The sequence below is a fragment of the Excalfactoria chinensis genome, chromosome 3 (genome assembly GCF_039878825.1).
Source record: "Excalfactoria chinensis isolate bCotChi1 chromosome 3, bCotChi1.hap2, whole genome shotgun sequence".
In the NCBI taxonomy this organism is placed as follows: domain Eukaryota; kingdom Metazoa; phylum Chordata; class Aves; order Galliformes; family Phasianidae; genus Excalfactoria; species Excalfactoria chinensis.
Genome location: NC_092827.1, coordinates 39,963,533 through 39,985,271, shown reverse-complemented (window position 1 = coordinate 39,985,271; position 21,739 = coordinate 39,963,533). Strand labels below are relative to the sequence as shown.

At 39.3% G+C, this 21,739-nt stretch overlaps 1 protein-coding gene across 1 annotated transcript in view; it reads left to right on the top strand.

Moving 5' to 3' along the window:
• Positions 1-21,739, top strand: part of PREP (prolyl endopeptidase) — a 90,523-nt gene that overhangs the window by 39,631 nt on the left and 29,153 nt on the right. Inside the window, exons 8-10 of the mRNA XM_072333085.1 lie at positions 10,100-10,291; positions 18,133-18,330; positions 20,248-20,351. Coding sequence (XP_072189186.1) covers positions 10,100-10,291; positions 18,133-18,330; positions 20,248-20,351 — 494 coding nt within the window. The remainder of the gene's footprint in view (positions 1-10,099; positions 10,292-18,132; positions 18,331-20,247; positions 20,352-21,739) is intronic.

The following is a 21,739-nucleotide window of genomic DNA, read 5'->3' as shown; positions in this document are numbered from 1 at the left end:
TAGACATCAGCTAGAAAGCTGAGCATAGCAGGTGGAGAAAGACTTCTGTGTTTTAAGAAACTTCAAAATAATAATGATTAACAATTTAAAAAACAACAACAACAACAAAATCAGCTCAATATTGTAAAAATACATGGATGCCTTAACAAAACTGTGTTTGCATTAAGAAAACATTTTCATATTTTATAAATGGTCATTCTCAACAGTCTTGTTGTAGATACTCTTAATTCAAGGGGACTCATTAGCAATAAGGTTAAACAGGTTACAATTTGAATAAAGAGATCTAATGTCTCCCTGGACATCGCATTTATAAATAGTACTCACAATCAAGGTATTCTTTAGACTGTTTGTACTTTATGTATGTTAGAGAAAGTATGGCATGAGAGATCACCATTAGTTCCTGTTTTCTATTGCTCTGTTTTGCTGCATGAGGCCATAAGCTATAACTCTCTAAACAAAGCACATATATTCTCTTCTGTCCATTGTGTAAGCATTTAAAGGGAAGTAAAATAGAAGCCTTGAAAGTGATGAATCTCTGCTCATAAAAGTGTTTGATTTCTTTCTTTTGGGCTAGTCTTATATATCTTGACATGTCTGAACTTCTTAATCCAGAAACAAAGATTGCCTCCTTATTTTCTTTTTTTTCCCTTCTTATTTATTTATTTTAATTCAAAATATATAGCATTACAATGAGTAGCCATCATCCACAGGATGAGTTGTACTGGGAGCTCTATGTACAAATGTGACAAAGGTTCATTCCTTCCAGACAAACCTTAGTAGATCCTCTCCTCCAGGCATTCATAAATGAAGTCTGATCCTATGAGGTTGAGTTATTAATTTCAAGCATAGTCCAAGTTTCTTGAAAACCTGCTTTACCTTTGGAGACCAGAGTGACACACATAATTAAAAATTTGTGGCTGTGAAGAAGAAAGGGGAGGGGTGGGGGAGAAAAGAGTTATTTTTTGTAGCTGCCTTGGTCAGAGTGAGATCTTAAAAGCAAGGTGTATACTGAGTGATTCAAAATGGAGGTAGTTTTTGATGCGCATGCAGATGATGCAAATGAAGGGCTGCATGCTGTCTAGATAGGTTATGATCATACCGCTAGGGCCGTGAAGCTGTCTTCCAATTTGAACTAGTGTTTACTATGAGAATATCTATCATGTCTTAAATATAAAGATCGGCTAGCAAGGCGGGGTGGTGGAGTTGCTCTTTATGTGAGAGAGCAGCTAGAATGTATTGAACTCCACCTGGGGGAGAGTGATGTAGCAGTCGAGAGCTTGTGGGTGAGAATCAAGGGCCAGGCTGGTAAGGGGGACACTGTAGTGGGTGTGTACTACAGGCCTCCTGATCAGGAAGAGGAGGTTGATGAGGCCTTCCGTAGCCAACTGGAAGTAGCATCACGCTCCCGGGCGTTGGTACTTTTGGGGGATTTCAATTATCCAGATATTTGCTGGACGACCAATATGGCCAAGCATGCGCGGTCCAGACAATTCTTGCAGTGTATTGAAGATAACTTTCTAATGCAGATGGTCGAGGTACCGACGCGGGGCGGGGTGCTGCTGGACCTTATTCTCACCAACAAGGAAGGACTCGTTAAGGAAGTAAAAGTCGGGGGTAACTTGGGTTGTAGCGACCATGAGATGGTGGAGTTCGAGATCCTGAGCGGAGGAAGCAAAACAAAAAGTAGGATTGCTACCCTGGACTTCAGGAGAGCCAACTTTGATCTCCTCCGGGACTTACTTGCATCTCGGTAGAAATAATTGCATACACCAGTACAGGTTGGGGGAAGACCTGCTGGAAAGGAGCTCTGCTGAGAGGGACCTGGGCGTCCTGGTGGACGACAGGTTGGCCATGAGCCAGCAGTGTGCCCTTGTAGCCAAAAAGGCCAATGGCATTCTGGGGTGCATTAAAAAGAGCGTAGCCAGCAGGTCAAGGGAGGTGATCCTCCCCCTCTTCTCTGCCCTGGTGAGGCCTCATCTGGAATACTGTGTCCAGTTCTGGGCTCCCCAGTACAAAAAAGACAGGGATCTCTTGGAAAGAGTCCAGCGGAGGGCCACAAAGATGGTGAAGGGCCTGGACCATCTCCCCTACGAGGAGAGACTTAGGGAACTGGGTCTGTTTAGCCTTGAGAAAAGAAGGCTGAGAGGGGACTTGATCCAGGTTTATAAATACCTGGGGTGTGGGAGCTATAGTGGCGAGGCTGGTCTCTTTTCAGTAGTGCGTGGGGACAGGACTAGGGGCAACGGGCTGAAACTCCAGCATAGGAAGTTCCGCACGAATGTGCGCAAGAACTTCTTTACGGTGAGGGTGACGGAGCACTGGAACAGGCTGCCCAGGGAGGTGGTGGAGTCTCCTTCTCTGGAGATATTCAAGACACGCCTGGACGCCTACCTGTGCGACGTGGTGTAGGGAGCCTGCTTTGGCAGGGGGGTTGGACTCGATGATCTCTAGAGGTCCCTTCCAACCCCTATAATTCTGTGATTCTGTGATTCTGTGATAAAGACTACTGTGAATTTAGTAGCGTGATATAAATTCCAGAGTAAATGGTCACTTTTCAAAATCTCTTCTCATAAAAAATACTTGAAACTTGAAAGCCTTCGAGTATGTGGATTTTCAGGTTTGAAAAATCTCTAAAATAAAAGCCTGATTAATCTAGTTTGTTGGTATTCTGCAATAAGACTGCTTCTGCATGAAAGTTCAGACACCTTTCATATGGTAACTTGCTGACCTTGTGCAATTAAGCTGTTGGCTGATATGAGTGGAAGCAGTGAAAATTAAAAGATAATTTCATATGCTATTCAACATGATTACTTTTGCAAGGAACATGCTACCACTTCTTTGGTTAATTCAGTTTGGTTTTTGTTAGTATGTGGGGCATTAGAAAAGGCTGATGGATATATAAACTAGCATTCAGAACATCTTATGGCTTTTTTTCTTCACAAGTGTCTTTTCTGGTGACAAATGACGTGACAATTTATAGCAGGGAAATAACTTTTCAGATTATTTTTTTAATTGAACTTTTTTTGACATCCACAGTAACAAGCTCAGAAGTTGAGGTAACAAGGAAACTTTTGATGCTTAAAACTTCAAAATTAGTATTATGTTCTTCGCTGCCAACAATGACCCCCTGTGCTCTGCCAGTCAGCCAGTTCTCAACCCACTCCACTGTCCACTCAGATTTGTTATAAGGATGTTGTGGGAGACCATATCAAATGCCTTGCTGAAATCAACGTAGACTACATCCACTGCTTTCCCCCCATCCACCCAGCCAGTGACAATGTCATAGAAGGCTGCCAGGTTTTTCGAGCATGACCTCCCCTTGGTGAACCCATGCTGACTACTCCTGATAACCTCATTTTCTTCCAATTGTCTGGAGATGGCATCCAGCACAAGCTGTTCCATCACCTTTCCAGGGACAGAGCTGTGGCTGACTGTCCTGTAATTACCTGGATCTTCCTTCCTGCCCTTTTTGAAGACTGGAGTGACATTGGCTATCCTCCAGTCTTCAGGCACCTCCCCCGTTCTCCAAGACCTCTCAAAGATGATCAAGAGCAGTTCAGCAATCATGTCCGCCAGCTCCCTCAGCACCCATGGATGCACCCCAACAGGTCCCATGAATTTATGAACATTGGTGTTGCCTAGGCACTCACGGACCACCTCTTCCCTGACTGAAGGGAAGTCTTCCATTCCCCAGATGCTCTCACTAGCTTCCTGAAGACAGAAGTGAGAAGGCATTCAGTATCTTCGCTTTCTCAGAATCCCCCATGAGCAGAACACCCACTTCACTTAGTAGGAGGCCCACATTCTCTCAAGTCTTCCTTTTACTGTTAACATACTTTAAAAAGCCTTTTTTGTTATCCTTTATAACTATTGCCAGGTTTGATTCCAGGTGGGCTTTAGCCTTCCTCGTTGCATCCCTGCAGGCCCTGACAACATTTCTATACTCTTCCCAAGTGGTCAGACCCTTTTTCTATGTTTCATGGGCCTTCTTCCTTCCCTTTGAGTTTGTGCATGAACTCCTTGCTAATCCACACAGGTCTCCTGCCACCCTTTCCCAGTTTCTTGCTCACAGGGATGCACTGATCCTGAGCTTGGAGGAAAAGCTGTTTAAATGCTGACCAGCTTTATAGCTTTTTATTTTATAGCTTTACCTGATCACTTTGGCTGCTGGAATACATGAAAAAGGTTGAATGAGAGTTTTTCTTACTCATAACTTTTCCCCATACATCAGATGAAAAACTGCCATTAGCTGATAAGTAAAATCACTGTCTCCAGCCAGCATAGTGAGGAGGTTATTTGCCACAAATGGATTGTTTGGCCTTTCTGTGAACCATGAAATACGGAAGGAATTATTGAGAACATTTGCAAGCTGATGAACAGCGACTCTCCAGTACTCTGTCTTTCTCAAAGAGGGCTAACGGCAGGCTCTCTGTGATCATTCTTGCTGCTATAATCACAGTTTGTTCAAATTAGCTTTTCCTTCCCCTGTACTTTTCATCAGTCAGCCACAAAGCTGCTTCATCACAGAGAGCCCCCAGCAGACCAGCAAATGTTTTGCTGTGTCCTGCTGAGGACTGAATCTGTGCTGCTTACAGACGTGGTTTTCTTTTTGATCTCGCTGATCTGAAAATTTTCTTTGATAATCCATACATTTTGTTATTTTTGCTCTAATTATTGCTGAAGAAGGGTCAGCTCTGTAGGATTATGCTTTTCTGCTATGGGGCATAGCTTTTACTGACCATCACGTGAAGGTTATAAATCCCGTTATCAGAGTTGCAACTGTAATGTAGTTATTTGATGGTGGATAGTTCTCTGACAGAACATGTATGCCAAACTGTCTATAGCTTTTCAGCAATGCACTTCAGAGGAAGGACTGGCAGAAACATTGATTAAGTTATAGCAGGATGTAGGAAATACCAACAGCTTTAACCTCGTGCTTTTGCTACATGTAATATCTCATTGCATACTTATGTGGATTAAATTTTGAGTCTTCATTGACCTTGGTGCTGAGGGTAAGGGAGCCTGGACTACAGACACTTCTTAGTGGATCTCCTTAGAGATTTATTCTCAACAGATTGCTAGTAAAACTTGCAGATCTTAATAAAGATCTTGTTCTTCACCTCTTCCTGCCCTCCTTTCATTTAAAGAAGAGTGTGCCACCTCTGGCCTTGTCTTCTTGGAATTACAGACTTTTCTTTCTCAGTGCTTAGTTATTGACTTCTATCTATCCAAATTCAAAAAACAAACAAAAAATCTTTTGCTTTTTGCAAGTGCAATATTTTTTTTAATTCATATTGTCTCTGTGACTATTCTTAGCTATGGAGTTAGATAAGTTAGTGCTTTTGGGAGGCTTTTTTTTTTTTTTAAGTCATTACTTAGAGATGTATTGTTTCTGTTACTGGAACACTGTTTGAATTTGAGATTGAAACAGGGACCCTTCAGCTGCCTTTAGATCAGGGTAAGCAGCCTTGGTGACTTTTTGTCAAAGTATTTCAAGGGTGAGGAGAAACTGTTTAGCTAACTAGATACATGCATGCGTTTGCTTTTGGTCATGGATATAATCAGCAGGTGAATGTTCATCCAGCCATACAGTGGGAAGGTGTGTGTGTATCTTTCACTGTTTGCTAAGAATGAGTGTGCTGATCACATAACAATTGTACAGAGATCTGACTGCAGCCTATGGCCCATAGCAGGTCTACCATCCTTGCTCTGATGGAAGATTTGGGCACTGGAGCTCCAATTAAGGTATATTCATTGGTTATTCTACTGGAAAACTTTTTAGATTTAATCATGCTTCCTACCTGTTTTAAATGTACTCCACAGTTGCCTTGTCTTAGAGAAACTGTGTAGTTCATCTCTATTTCCATAGCTTTATACCCTTCACTAAGACATACAAATTCTGGCTTGGGTTTTTGTTTGTTTACTAGAGCTGCTTGTTCACTAGTATCTTCACAGACTTTCTCAGATTTTCCCTTGGGTTTGGAACTGGTGGCACAGTGTTGAGAGAAAGGACTTGGGAGGTCTTCTATTATCCGATGTATTCTTGTGTATTCTTTGTTTTCCTTCTAGTAGTAGTTATAATGTGGGTCCTCCATGGTCAGACACATTTTCCCATTTGTACTGCATGCTGGACTGCTTTTTTGTTTACCTCTGATCTCTGGAACATCCTCTTCTGTTGATGATTCTCAGCCTTACTCATTCAGCTGTTCTGTTACCCATGTATAGAGAATGTTCCATAGGTGTTGACAGTTTACAGGCTAGTTCGGCCCAGAAATTACCAGTACACTAAATGATGTAATGATATAGAATACTGATGATCATAAAACCATGACAATAGGTGCTTTAGGTCTACATGGTTCACCTTGATTTTGAGTGTTTGATCAGTTACTATACAATCTTCCTAAATTCATGCCAAGTGAATGCTACATGCAGAATATCTTCCATAGTACTCAGTAGCTACCCATATAAACAAAAGACACTTGAAGAAACAGAATAGTTGCACTTAATCTGGTTACACTTAGCTTAAATCTGAATGCCCATGTCTCCCCATCTGGAAGGACTTGTAGATGCATTCCTGATACAGAAAGAACCATTGACAAGGTGTACTTTGCATTTCAAATTATGTTCCTTTAAACAAACTTCCCTCCTAGTGTAATGTGCAGTTTTCAATAGAAATCTGCTTTGTCTGTTCCCCTTGGTGCTTTGGGTGCTGGAGAGAGCAGTTTGAGACAGCCAACTCCTTTGTCTGGCTCTACCCATGTTTTCATGCCAACAGATTACCTAGTGCTGGCCCCTCGCTTTAAGTCAGTCAGCATCTCCTGTCTCAACCTGTGAATAGGTGATGACTCTTGCTATTCTGTCAGGGAAATGAAAACCCTGTAAAACAGATCAACGTTCTTTTAGGTTAACTAATTTAATCTGCTACAGTGTTCACTCGGGCAAATGCCAAACCAAGCATGAAAGTGGAGGCCTGCTGCTGGAGGAGGGAGATAAAGGAGTGTGCAGTTTTGGTTCAGTCAGACTTCTCCTATGGCTCATTAATCATGAAAAATGTTCCTCCTCTTCTGCTTCTCTTTGCTGCTGCCTTGTGCATACTGGTGCTCTTCTGTCTGCATGCTTGGTCAGGCAACAAAAGAGAGGAGCTTATTTTGTAGCGCTTCGAAGGCAGATAAGCAAAACAAAAAAAGTGGGCTAGGAAGAGCAGAGTGAAGAACAACTCTTGAAGTGATGCTGAATCAACCCAGCACCTGGCCATGTGGTCATGCTGCTCGCTGGGGTGCTCCTCTATACTGGCATAGCTGCAGGGGTGCCCCTCCATTTGGGCTGGCACTAGGGAGACATGGGCATCAGCAGCCAGAAGGGGTTTAGCCAAATAACATATTCCCTCACCCCTAGTCAGTTTTCAGCTGGGAAGTGGCTGTGCTGGTTGGCCAATTGTTGTTCCTAGCTCAAAAGAAAAAGCAAAACAGACTGATATAAGGCAATGCTGGGGCATCCCTATCAGCTGCAAGCTGTGTCTGGATCAGCTGCAGTATGCAATACAGATGCGCTCTCTATGGCTGGGTTTCTTTCACTCACTGAAAAACTACAGCAAGTAGCAGTAGCAAATGTACCTGATGTAACTGTCCTTCTCAACTGCTTGTAGCTGCCTTGTTACTGGCTCTTAACTCAGGACAGATATTGATGTAATTAACCACTTCAGCGAGACAGTGGTTTGGATGTAATTCACCTACAGTATTTGTCTTCAAAGGACTGTATAATATTCACTTTAACAAGATGAATGCTCTTGACTTTTTTTTTTTTTTTTTTTTTTTTTTTGTAATAACAACTTAGTGTATCCCTGTAGAGAGTATCAGCTCTCTCATTGTGTACTTACTGTTCTATTGGGACTGGATAAATGAGTTGCAAGGCAGCAGCATAAATTGCTAATGTAATGATATTGTCCTTTTTTTCCACTGAATCCTTTCTTTTTTCTTTTTGTTTTGACTGTGCAGTTTGCAGTTACTATGTGCATTTACCATTAAAAAAAAAATGGATTTTTTTCAACAGTCTTGGGATTCCTTTTTATGAAGTCTTGTTCTTCCTTAGGAGGATGATTTCATTCTGTCAGATACTGAAATACAAATGTGCCAGTATTTTTATAGCATTACACTGCAATTAAATTTTTATCTTGTGAAACTGTTGTGTGTGTGACTTGAGATCTTAAAACAGTTTCACTGGTATATATTAGAGTTAGATGTAGGATAGATATTCTGCTTTTACTGGACTTTAAGACATATTTTTTTCCATGGAAATTCAGGGGCTTAGCAGGATTTGTCTTCAGCATGAGATCTCTTGAGAAAAACGAAAGTTTGGGCCCCAGTGAAGAATAAAGATTTCACATGCAGTATGCTCACTCAAATACTAAGCTGACAAGATTATTTGGGAAGTTTATATTACAGTAGTATAAAAAGTAAAATTTAACTGACTAATCCCTCACTTTGTGAGAAGAGACGGGGCAGTTTTCCTTAAACTAAATTGGCAATTAATTGGGTGATACAAGCTTTATGAACATACTAGACCTGACTGTACTCTTACTGTATTTAATGAGTTTAAAATGCCATCTCACTGCTTCCTCAGTTAACTTTTCTTAAACTTAAAACAATTATATATCAGCTGTGTCCTAATTTTATTATCCTGAGCAACTATTAATATTGTTGTGCTGATTTATTGAAGGAAATACTGTGTTATGGACTTACATGATCACATTTATGCGCAGTTTGGGTTCTTGTTTGAATGTAGAAACAACCTTTAGTTTTAAGGATGAGGTAGAGAATGGACAATTGTTATTTACAAACAGAAAAGTTTCAGTTTCTCTCATCAGTAAGGACTCCTACTTATTGCATGCCCGTAATAATATGCTTGGTTGATAGGTTGAGTTGCAGATGTAACAAGCATGTTGATGATATCTGATGTATTTTTTTCCTTTCCACTGGCCTCTGAACCTGATGCAAAAAAGTAAGATGTGATTAAGTAGCAGATTATTTCTGTCCCAACTCTGGGTTATTCAATATTAAGACTGTGCTAGGGAGTGAATAAATTGAGGCAGTTCATGATCAAGAGTGATGTACTTCTGTTATTGGGTGTGATATTCTATAAGGTTGATATAGCAAAAATGCAATATCATTCTTGATAAACATGTGAGTTAACATTTTAGCTAATTGTGTAGTCCTTCTGGTGGCAATGACAAGCTTCTGTAGAATAACGTCCAGGGATGTTGTCCCTGAATTGACAGGGAAATGCTTTATATTAAAATGTATTCTACTCATTCAGATAGCACCATTTGTTTTTCTGTGGTAAACTATTTAACTATTTGCTTTCAGGGTAGATGGAAATTTTCACACTTGAAGAAAAGATAAAATCTTTTCCAGAAAGAAGGCAAAGGACTTATGTAGCTGAACACTAATTTTAAAATATATTAAAATATATATAAAAAATACAACTTGAAAACTTTTGACAAAATTCTTTGGCTCAGCTGCAACTCCCAATTCCAACAAACATGTAAAAGTGGTATCAAGTGGATGGGGCCCACCTCTTTACAGTGGTTTCCAGCAACAGAACAGGGGGCAGTGGGCACAAACTGCAACACAAGAAGTTCCATATGAATACAAGGAAAAACTTTACATTGAGAGTGACAAAGTACTGGAACCGGTTGCCCAGAGAAGTTGTGAAGTCACTTCCTCTGGAGATACTGAGAAACCTGCGTGGATGTTTTCTTGTGTAACCTAGGGAACCTATTTTATTATGTAGAACTAGACAATCTTCAAGGGTCCCTTCCAGCTCCTACAATTCTGTGACTCTCTGGTTGTTCTGACAGTATTCTTCATGAATTTAGTTAGAAATTCCTCAACTTGTCCATGAACAGGCATTTTTCCACTGGAAATGGAAAGCTGGTTAATTATTCAAGCATATCAAGCCCATCCCATAGCAGTATCTCTTTAGATTGCTGTTGTTACTAGAGAAAGAACCTACAGTAATTGTGAGGCAGCCCTTGCTCTTGAGTGTAAGGAAGCTTTATTTCAGAAGTTGAGGAATTCACTTTACATGTTTAATCTTGCAGGAATTCTTCAGTGGGTGAAGCTGATAGATAACTTTGAGGCTGAGTATGAGTATGTCACCAACGAAGGAACAATATTCACTTTCAAGACAAACCGTCAATCTCCAAATTACCGATTAATCAACATTGACTTCAGTGACCCAGATGAGTCCAAATGGAAAGTTCTCATCCCTGAACATGAAAAAGATGTTTTAGGTAAGAGTTTGTCATGCAAAAGTCTCCCTATTCTGTTTTTCTAAGCTAATACAGTCATTAGTGAGTTGGATGATCTTGTACAGACCTTAATGTTTTACTGTTTTCAAACTTTGTTTAGAATTTCATGTGTTTGCTTGCAATTAAGTTTTGCTTAATACTTGAGAGGTCCAGATTCCATTCCCCTCTCTCTCTCTAGCATCCTGTGTGGCCATAAAGGAGTCGCTTCATCTGTCCTTGTTTTAATTCTGTTTTTGTAGGAAATGGCGGGTAAATATTTTCCTGCTTTGTGTTAATGTAGTAAATGCTTATTGGACAGTTGGAAATCACAGCAAGTGGGGCTTTGTTAGCAGAAAGAAGGAAAAGAGCAAGCACAGTAGGAGTGTACCACACTATGAGCAGACCTGGTCGGAGATAGCGATAAGTCGAGTAAAGAGCAGTGGAAAAAATCCTCAAGACAGTCAAAGTGCGTGGAATTCTTGGAGTGTAGAAGTGTTTGGTTTTTCAAGGTATATTGTGATAAATTTTCTGAACTAAAGTTCAACATTGGGATGCTTTTTTATCCTGTTTTGGGGAAAATGATATTAAAACATTGTACTTAAATTAGTTTCAGATAATAAAGAAAAACTTCCCCTGAGCTATTTTTTGACAGATGCTTTGTGTACATTCATGTAGTCTAGTCTCCAGACTGTGCAAGATCTAATTATGATTTATGCAACTACCATAATTACAGCTATACAAAAAAATTCAACTTCTTTTTTTAATCCTTCTTTATACAAATTCACTGATTCACTGTCTGCTACTTTTCCAGTGGGGATCTGTTTCTTAGAATGAGTAAAATGCTCTGTATATGTGATGAACATACGTATATGCTACCGTATATACTTCTGTCTGCTACTAAGACAAATCTAATCAGCTGTTATTTTGAATTCCAGTTAAGATCTCACTTTCCAAGGCCTCTAAGAAATCTCAATTTCTGCACTGTTTCCTGTCTGATTTCTGCTGCACCCTAGATAGGCTTTATCCTCTATATGGCATAAATGGAGACTGAAGTGTTTACAACATAGTATTTGATATATTCTTCAGTTGACCAGATGCTCTCTGGGCAGTCTCTGTCCCATCTGTCCAATGTAACAGATTTGTGAGGAAAAATAAGGCACCTATGAAGCATGTCCAGAAATACAGTGATGTTGCCAAACAACTGGAGCCTGAGTTTTGCAAGATTTTTGGTAAACACAGAAGTGGTGAGCAGGGCTTAGCGAGACACAAATCTTTTTCTCAAGATTCTGAACTCTCTGAATCATGAACAGTCTGGATTTTAAAAGAAGTACTTTTCCATTTATAGACAGTAAATAAATGATGCATGCAGGTTAAAAAAACTGCTTCCAAGTTTGATTTCTCATTGCAAGCAAATTTTCTGACTGTCTGTGAAACCATATGTAGGTTACGAGGAACAGTAATTTATAGAAAGGTACCAAGCTGAAGAACGAGCTTACAGATAGCAAGTGTTTAAATAGAATGGGACAGAGGCATCTGATTGGCATAAAATACATTTAGCTGACATGGGTTTACCTGCACTGTGATCTGGGCAGCCTAGAAGCATTGTGCAGTGTCTATGTAGATGCTAGCTAGATATTCCTTCCTAGCAATCTTAAAGCCACATCTGTTCTTCACTGCACCATGTCAGTTAGCTCAATTCCATTTTGCTTCTATTCTAAAGGAAAGTCATACTGAGTTCATGTTTGTGCAAGTATTAAAAAACAGCATAAAGTATGCAGCGTTCCTCTAATGGATTATATGCGACAGTCTTGACTATATAAACATAACAAATGCTGCAGTTAGAGAATCAAAAGCCCAGATAAATGGGTTTGCTGAGGGCACTGGCCTTCAGACTATAAACACAACAGGCATTCAGCTCTTACACCCTTGAAGGCAAAAGTAATCTGTCATATGAAACTATCACAGTGATTTTCAAGACTCTATTGTGTATTATCATGCTTCTGCTGTGTTTGAATGTGGAACAAGAAAAAGCAATCATATTCTTGGTTTTTTGCCAGCTTTTTGGGGTGGTGCATAATGGTATTGCATTAAATGAGCAAATGAAAGCATCCCTACAAGGTCAATTGTAAGTGTATCATAGAGCTAATGCTATAGTAAAATGTACATGAATTGTTCAGTTGCTGTGGTAGACAGTTGCAAGTTAGTGTTACATGCTCAGCTCCAACATAAGGGAGTTTTACCACTTTTAGGAGATTGCAGCCCTGAATAAAATAACACACTTGAAGATAGCAGGCAAACCAGTCTCTGTCATTTTGTTTTAATCATTCCAAGATTTGGTTTGGAAAGACATAATTATAGCAGAAGGCAGTTAATAATTCATTGCCTTGTGTAAGCCTTGCAGTCTAGGGAATTTGATTTTGTGTGATCCAGAGATGACAATGTAATGAAATGCCTTCAGCAAAAGCTAGGACAGCAGTGATTCAAAGGGTAAATGAGTGCTGCTGCTTGTCCACTTCAAGGTATGTGAGGGAGGCTGTTGACTCAGATATTATCAGTTGTTTTAGAATTTCTTTATAAATACTATAGTCAGTGATCCTCCAGGCCACAAATATCTCTTTGTACTTTTATTGGATATATGAATACTTGACTGAATATTCTGACACAATCTGATTTTGTTTCTGTGAGTTGACTTGAATTCTGTTTCTGAAAACCTTTGCTAGATGCAAATAAATGTTATGTATGATTAATAAATTAAGTATTAGTAACAACAAAATTCTGCCAATGTCCATTAGTTTTAAAAAAAGAAATTCCATAAAGTGTCATATTGCATTCTTAAGGAACATGCAAATGTGATTTAACCAAGAAACAAATATTCTCGCCTACAAGACAATATGGATATCACTTAGTTTTACTAGATATACTTCTTTTTAATTGACTTTGACTTTTTTTTATTTTCAGAACTGTTTAGAAATAAACCAGTTTGGGAAATACAGGGGAAAAGCAAATATTGTCCCACATTAAGGCTGATCACACACCTCATTTTACAACAGGGACTTTGTGGAAACTTGGGATGAATTTGGATCACTTCTCTCTGAGTTAAGGGGAAGAAAGAAATGATAGCTATTTTAAAATGGAATTTAAGGAAGAGCCCGAGGACATCTTGGTGTGCAATGAAACTCATTTCCCTCCCACTTTAGCCCTTGTTTATGAAGTGTTACTCTTAATTTTTGGGGAATCTGAAATTTAACCCTAGGAGAAGTTTGTGTCTAATGTTGAACTTGTGGTTCAAATAACTGCATAGCTGCAAAGGGGTGTGCTGATTTCATTCAAAAGCAGCTATGTACCTGTGACCACTGTGGTCATTAGAAACGCTTGGATCATGGTTTTTCAGTCATAAGACCAACTTATGTTGTTATAGATCTCAAAAAGTTATTTAACTATCCAATTGCCCCCAGAGTACTCAGTACCTGTGGAGTTGCATCCTGTCATGTAGTTGGGACAGTGAAAAAATAAAATAAAATAGATCTCCTGAGTAGGGAGGGCTAAGAAGTAAGCAGTGTTCCCGAACATTGTAGATCAGGTAAATGACTTTAAACAATAGAATGATATCCTAGAATGACAGAACGGCTTAGGTTGGAAGGGACCTTAAAGGTCATCTGGTTCCAATCTCCATGCCTCAAATCTCAACCATTTAGTAAGCAGGGACAAAGCTAACAATGTTTCTGTACCTTGCAAACATCTGCACACCCAAATTCAGGGCAGGTAGAATGTTTACCTTCCCTTAGCTAGCTTGTGCTAGTGAAAGGCAGTGATTTCTCTCATACCTCTAACCTTCTAAATCAGAAATACTTAAGAATCTGCGGTGATAATGAACAAACATCCAGAAACATCATGTGTGTTTGGTGATTGTTGTCTTTTGGTAGTGTAGTGGAACCAGGAGAGAAAGGCTGAACTGAGATCACAAAATTACTAATCCTAAATGGCAGGGGATGTGTAATGTGTATGGATGTGAACAGTCTGTCATGTTTGTCTCAGCTGTCAGAAAACTTGTGCATTCCTTTACCGTTTGTTGTCTTTTAAGTGCCCATACTCCACACTGGAGAGTTTTGTGTTCAAAGTAAAGCTAGTGGAGGCTTGCATGGATGGTCTGAGGAGCAGCTGTTCTGTCTGTTACCCATGGAGGTACCCTGTTGGGCTGGCTGGCACACCAGCATGACAGAGAGGAGGAACTTGGCTGCAATGCAAGGGACCAGATTGATAAGTTCCTACTGGGAGATGTTGTGTGGCTTAGCTGCCATGTTTCTTAGCAACTAAGAGCTAAGATCTGGCCAAGCTAGATGCAGTCCCTCAATCAGGGATGTAGAGGATGTGGTCCAGATACATGTCCCTAACTTCAGTTTTATTCTGCTTCCCAGGGTAGGGCTTTGGTGTGTCTGTTTAACTCAGTTTACCATGGAAAGGCTGTATCAATCACAGATGACTAAAGCCTATTGGTTATTTAAGGAAGCATTGTTCCTGATGTTTGCAGCTTCAGAAGAGCTTTGCCCACCCCCCTGCTCTCTCATTTGTGTCTCTCATACTGTGAGAATGTAGAGTATAAAATCCTTGTGCTGAAGTTGGTTGGAGCTTTGCCCTTAGCTTAATCATGGCAGTCTGTCACTGATGGTGTCTCAGAGGAAAGACAGATGCTGTGAGAACTTGCTTGCCCTCACATGTTTCAAAATGATTCATGGTTTACTCTGCAAGCTGCTGGTGCTTTCCTTTCAAGTCTACCTGCAGCAATCTTTTAGTGGGTGGTTATAGGTCATTTTGTTTGAGACCAGCATGCATATCTGTTAATCTGCTGAGACAGTGAACACTGATTGTCATCTGTGGTGACCAAAGAATCCAAAAATGACTGGAATCAATTTCCTAGCTAAAGTTTTCACAGCCAATTAACACACATTCTTATTTGTTGAGTGGATGCATGAGCATGTTGTATAGAAAATAACTTGTTCATTTCTTCTTATGACTATGTAGTCATCAGGATGGATATTTTCATTTTCAGAGAGAAATGGAAAGTACCAAGGATACTCCTTCACACCTGCTTGTAGCATTGACTGGTGTTTCCATTCATCTCTGATGCCTAAGCCGAAGGATCAGGTTGGAAAAGGCAACCTCCTACTAGTTTATTGTTCAGTATGTGAATCTGTAGAGAAACTCAACAGGGCAGCCAAAATACCCGTTCTACGTCCTACAGATGTTTATTGCTGCTTGTTTTCTGTAAAGGGAGTGTACAGCAGTGGTGTCAGCCCAAGCTTTTAGACGTGTGAGGCTTGTTCACATACAGTCTTAAAAGCTTCAAGGAAGTGCAGAGGCATGTAGAGTGCATTCTGCAAAACATGGGCAAAACCAGAGGCTGACCGCTGTCACAACAAACTCAGTAGCACCTGCAGTTCTCAGTGCTGAGCAGGGGAGCAACAGGCTGAGCTTGCAGTCAAAAAATAGCTCTTGTTAATAATTTAGCATTGTTTGCTTGCCGTATATAAATGTTGAGTCTTAGTCTTTCTTTTCTTCTGCTCTTTCAAGCTTGCTACAGTTATTTCATTCTGTTTTGATTTGCATGTATTTATGTAGGTTCCATTACTGTAAGTTTTGGAGGCAGTTATGAAGGCACCAAAACAGTAATTACAAGGATATGCTGCTGAAATCTCATAGACCGTTTTAAAACCATTTCCCATTGTCTTCTCATATCTTCAGCTTGGTGAAAGTGTCATATTTGTAAATGAACCAGTTGATGATGAGGTTAATAGTGCTGCTTCCTAGGCAAGTTCTTTAGTAGCAGGAAACCAGAAGTCTTATGGGCAAATGAATTTATTTTTTTTTTTTTTTTAAGGAAAGAGTAGTATCTGCTGTAGCTTGACATTTAATGAAAACATCCACTAAATTGCAATGCTTTGCTGAATGATTAGTGAAGAATTAAGGTTGATCACAATTTAAATTTTAAAATAAAGATTTCCTGAAGAGTATCCTTGCTGAAGCAGAGCTACGCGTATAATGTGATTGAGGCTGATCTGAGAGTGTCTCAGTCCATTTTGTGAGACTTTGCCAGGAAATTTCAAGAGTAAACGGAGACATATTTGTTACAGATGTTACTGAGGATACAGAGTTCACAGGAGCTCATTGTAACAGCTGGATGTTACTAGAGGGATTTCATTCAGATTTTTTTTTATTAATGATCCAGTTATAGATGTAAATGTTGGCAGGTTTGTGCAATGATGATGTAATAAATACTTCAAATGACTGCATATTTTCTTTGTATGTGGCCAGGAATGATTCTATATTTCAAAATATATATTTATATATAATGAAGTCATGAAGCATGTTTTGTTCTCCAGTCTTGCTTAAACTCCAGAAGTAAAATTAGATGACCGCTAAATTTATAAACAGTGTTATATTGTCTGCTATTATGCTATTTCAGACCATGGATTTGTGGACGAACTTTTGGTTTATGTTATGTTCTGGGACTTCTGTCCAAAAATTCCCAGATTTAGGCTGGAAGCTTGTGAGGGAGTTGAAAAGTCTGGTGGAAAAAGACGAAAATTACGATAAAGTAATTTCAGGGGTGTTCTTTGGGAAGAGGGCAGAGCATTAAAGCTTTAATTTCTTGTTTCTATAACAAATTTGTATGGCTAAGTTCTTTTGGATCAAGCTAAAAGAAGTGTAGGCTATAGACCTGCTAGGTTCTGATGGCTTTCAAGCTCCTGAGGATCAAGATAGACCTAAACTCCACATGAAAGCAGAGGCTGTTAAAGAAGCTAAGCTATGCAAAGTAGCAAGTTCAGGAAGAGCTTGTTATCTTTAATGGAAGGGGTGCATGATATGTCACTGAACTTCTGTTCTGGCTCCTGAATGCTCAATTATGTTTTTATAAGACAGTGTTCAGTACAACTCTATGAATGCAAGTCATTTGTTTTTACAGGGCTTTGAGGAAAGAGAAGAAGCTGTTAAAATGTGAATAATACAATACAGAATAAGATGGAAATTGTGCCAATGTTTTCTTGCTTCTGTTTTGTCTTTTGCTCCTGTGTTGGCATTTTAAATTCCCCACTTGCTGCTTTGACACTGGCAGCGTGCCCCAGTCATTCCAACCTGATTTTTCTTGCTCATTTGAGTCCATCCTTTTTGGTTTTGCTCCAGTAGATAAGATAAGGCATTGTGTAATGCCGGTGCCTTATCCACGATTTTCATTTCCAGTCTGACTTATCAGGGGAAAAGTGGCATATGTGTGGTTGGAAGAGGACAAGAACCACAGCCTCACCAGTGCTGCAAACAAAACTAATTAATCATGTCCATGATTCCAGTGTGCCTGTTTGAGTATTTCACAGTGCTGACTAGAGCTCGCTTGAAGAATAGTCTCCTGAATGCTGAGACAATTAAAACAGGATGGATGCTACCTTCCAGGTGCTATACTTACTGTGCAACACAGGATAATACATCCCTTCATTATTATTAGTTTATCTTGAGCCAAAATCGTAATGATTTTATTTTTGCCAGTAATACTTATGGAAATGCATGAAAATTAAAACAAGGTCTCAGTGGAATTTTTTTGAAATCGGTGGTATTTAAGAATAATGTTGATCCATAAATGCCCAAAATGAGGAATAATCTTAGTTAAATGATTCTTTTCACCTATGTCTGCATAAATTAGCTTAAACATGGTCAGCACATATCCAAAGAATGTCATCCTTTATGTTTGGGTTCACGTTTTTTTGTTTCAGAAGTCAAGTGACCTATAAAATGGTATGGTGTATGTCAGTCAATTTATATATGATGTTTGTTTTTTTCTTTTCCATGCTCTTCAGAATGGGTTGCTTGTGTGAGATCCAACTTCCTTGTTTTATGCTATTTGCATGATGTGAAGAATGTCCTGCAACTTCATGATCTAGCTACTGGTGCACATCTCAAGACTTTCCCATTAGAGGTTGGGAGTATTGTGGGTTATAGTGGTCAGAAGAAGGATAGTGAAATATTCTATCAATTTACTTCATTTTTATCTCCAGGTAAGGTGTTTTGTTTGTGTTTTTTTGTTTGTTTGTTTTTCCTACTACATATTGTGTTTTTTTTTTCCTGGTGACTTGTATTCTATTGTTCAGTAGGTACTAAATACATCTACAATGTAGATAAAATTGTGTTCGTTTCCCTGGGGGAGGGGCTGCGTACTGCAGAATCTACCAGTTGGGAAGTCCACGTTGTCTAAGTAATGAACATGTTTGAGACATCTGCATTCAGAAAGTACAAAGGACTGGCTTGTACTAGAGATGACTATGGTTTGGGAGATTAACTGCCAAGCCATTACCAAAATACCATCCATGACTGCTTGTTTCCTAATATGTGCTTATTCTGCCTGCTCTGAGCAGCTGTATATGTGTATAACAGCTGCACTGCCTGTGACCACCTCGTGTGATTTCCTTTGTGCTTTCACGTTACTTTAATGCTGCTGTAATGCTCATTTGTATTTTCACCTGCTTTAGGCTTGCTAGTCACTATATGGCAAATACGATTAAATAAAATACTTCCCAGCAGGTTAGAATATTCTTCCTTTTATTTTTCCCATTAATTCACTGTGATGGAAAAAAGCTTTATCAGTTTTTAAGTATTGGTTTTCACTTGTGTTCCTTCACCAATCTCTACCTTTGATTTTCCACGGTCTATAAAAATGATTTAATGAGGCAATTAACTTGTATCAGATGTGTCCTCATTATTTCATTTTTCAGTATAATTTTTATAGCCATAACTTCTGCAATATTTTCAGGAAACCAGAAGCAATTACCTAAAAGATACACAACACAGCAGTATTTCAATCAAGCATTGTCCACTCTGGTTAATTTTATTGCCATGAAATTTTCTGTGGACGGCTTATTGCCTTAAACTTGTAGTGTTCTTTACTTCAATGCTTGTTTAAAAATTCTAGAGACTCATTGTTTTTTTGGAACTAGAAAAACAGAATAATTAATAGTGAGGACAGTTTTCTACATCATGTATATCTGTACCATATGTATGAACTGTAGGATTTTCTAGGATGTTAATCAGTGTGCAGGCACTGATAGTCTCAGCCACTTTACTGAAAATCTTACTTTGTATGGTCCCTGTTCAAGTGTTACTAGGATTGAATGACAGGACTGGTGATTTACAGTCTATATGCAAAATTTTTCTTGTCCAGTAACACCTCTGCATACTGACTAGATTGCTGAAGCCCTGCAATTCTGTTACAACCTGAAAAAAAATAATAATCCTTAAAGCCTAGAAGTTTTATACTGCTCAAAGGCAGAGATTTTTCTCATGCAGAATCACTTGGAAAACACAGGCATGTTTTAAGAAAGTGTAGCTGCCTTCAAACCTTCAGGATCAGGATGTAAAATAAATGGTAGGAGACCAAATTCTGTTCAGTCGCATAGCTAATCTCTGCTACTCTGCCGCTATCACAAGTGGGTTCCCAGCTCTTTCTGTTATCCAGGGTTCTGTTTGTATTGTAGTGTCAAAATATTTTATTGTAAGGATAAAAATGACTTGAATAAAATTCTTGGTATAGTTATTCTTGGTCTGATAGCTCTGGGGGAGATGTTTTGAAGAGGGCTTTATACTTCTTCTGGTTTTCTCAGTCTCAATAAATGCTTTGTTACTTCATGAAAACAACAGATTTTCTTTTTTTCCAGTTTGTTTAATCCACTTGTGATACTGACTTTGGGCAGCAAGAACTATTGTCTATACAGAAAACCTTTGCACCCCTCTTAGATTAAATGTAGACATGTTTGGTTTTTGGCTTTTTTTGAGAAGTATTAACTGAAAGAGTTATCAGGAGCTTTTTTTCCCACCCTGCTGAATTATCCATATAATTCATTATTCTATCACAATGCCTAACTACCGTCCTTTTAACAGTGCCCCTTACTTGAAGCTGACAAAGTTGCGCTCTGTTATAGGTATTATATATCACTGTGATCTGACTAAAGAGGAACTGGAGCCAAGAGTTTTTCGGGAGGTGACTGTGAAAGGATTTGATCCTTCGGTTTACCAGACAATTCAGGTAATAAATGCAACTCCTTCCATCTGGTTGTAAACCCTTAGACGGAAGTTTAATAAAATTGTGCTTTGCTGAAGGTGAGTGATTTCTTCAGCTTCTGAGCCCTACGGGGCTCTTGGGCCTAAAGATCCTCTAGAAACTGTGTTAAGGGACATACAAAATAAAGAGGTGATTTGAATTAGCCAGCATGGCTTCACCATGGGCAGATCGTGCCTGATAATCTGGTGGCCTTCTATGATGGAGTGACAGCTTCAGTGGACAGGGGAAGGGCAATGGGTGTCATCCATTTATATCATCTGCTGTGAGCTCATAACAAATACTGTGGCTAAAAATATTATGTGAAATACTCATTTTAAGTAGCAAATAGCATATACACTTCCAAGTCAGATACCGTTTTGTTAGACCACCCTTCTGCTGCCATCTGTCATGCAGCACTAGCAGGAAGGTTTGAACTCTACTGCCATACTGCCACCATGAGCCTCCAATATCATGAGCCAACATGGCAAAATAGAAGGCATTACTTTCAGAGCAGTCCTCATAGTTCGATGTGAACCAAACGTTTATGCTGCTGTTGACAAGTAAAGTTTGAATTAGCTCTTGTGAGAGAACTGTGGAATTCACAGCACGACTTATTTTGTTTTGAAAGCATTTGCTGTTTAGATTCTGTTGTGAAGAAGGACAGGTCTTTAAGAGGGTATGTGACTGTCTCTTTTGCAGAAATTGTTTTTACAAGTGAAGTGATTTTCATAAGAAGTCCATTCTGTTGTTCTGCCTTTCAGCCCCATCTGCACTACTTTGCAGCACTGATTTCAAGTTGTGAGTCATTGATAAGGGAAAATTAGCCTCCAAACATTCTAATTCTTAGTGGAACTTCTCACTGTACTGTTTGGCACAGTTATTAATCTCTGTTTCGGGAAAATAAATCACAGAAGAGGAGTCAGGCTGGAGATTGATTGACAGAGCTGTGGGAGAGATTTGTGCACAGCACCTGCCCATGCTATTCCTGGATCTTGCTGTTACTGTTAGTGTCCGTTCATGAGCATTAAATGCTCTCATTAAAATGAAAGTAAAGAAGGCAGAAGAGGAAAGCAGTGTCCTATGAAAGGATATAGTAAGCTCAACCTGCTTAGCAGTACAAGAGCTGACGTTATCTCTTTTTTTCAGTGTGGATAAAGAGATGGAAGCAATAAGAAGACTGTCTCTTGTCTAATAGGTGCAGAGAGGTCACTGGGTTTTGGAGAGCTACTGAATTTTGATTCAGTAGCTGGGTCAGCTGTGTTTCTTATACTAGAGGAGGAAAGTGCATTTATTTTACACTGAATCTATGCACAAACACACACAAAATTCTTCCCATTTCAGAACTGACTGAGTTTTGATTACTTGCTTGTTTT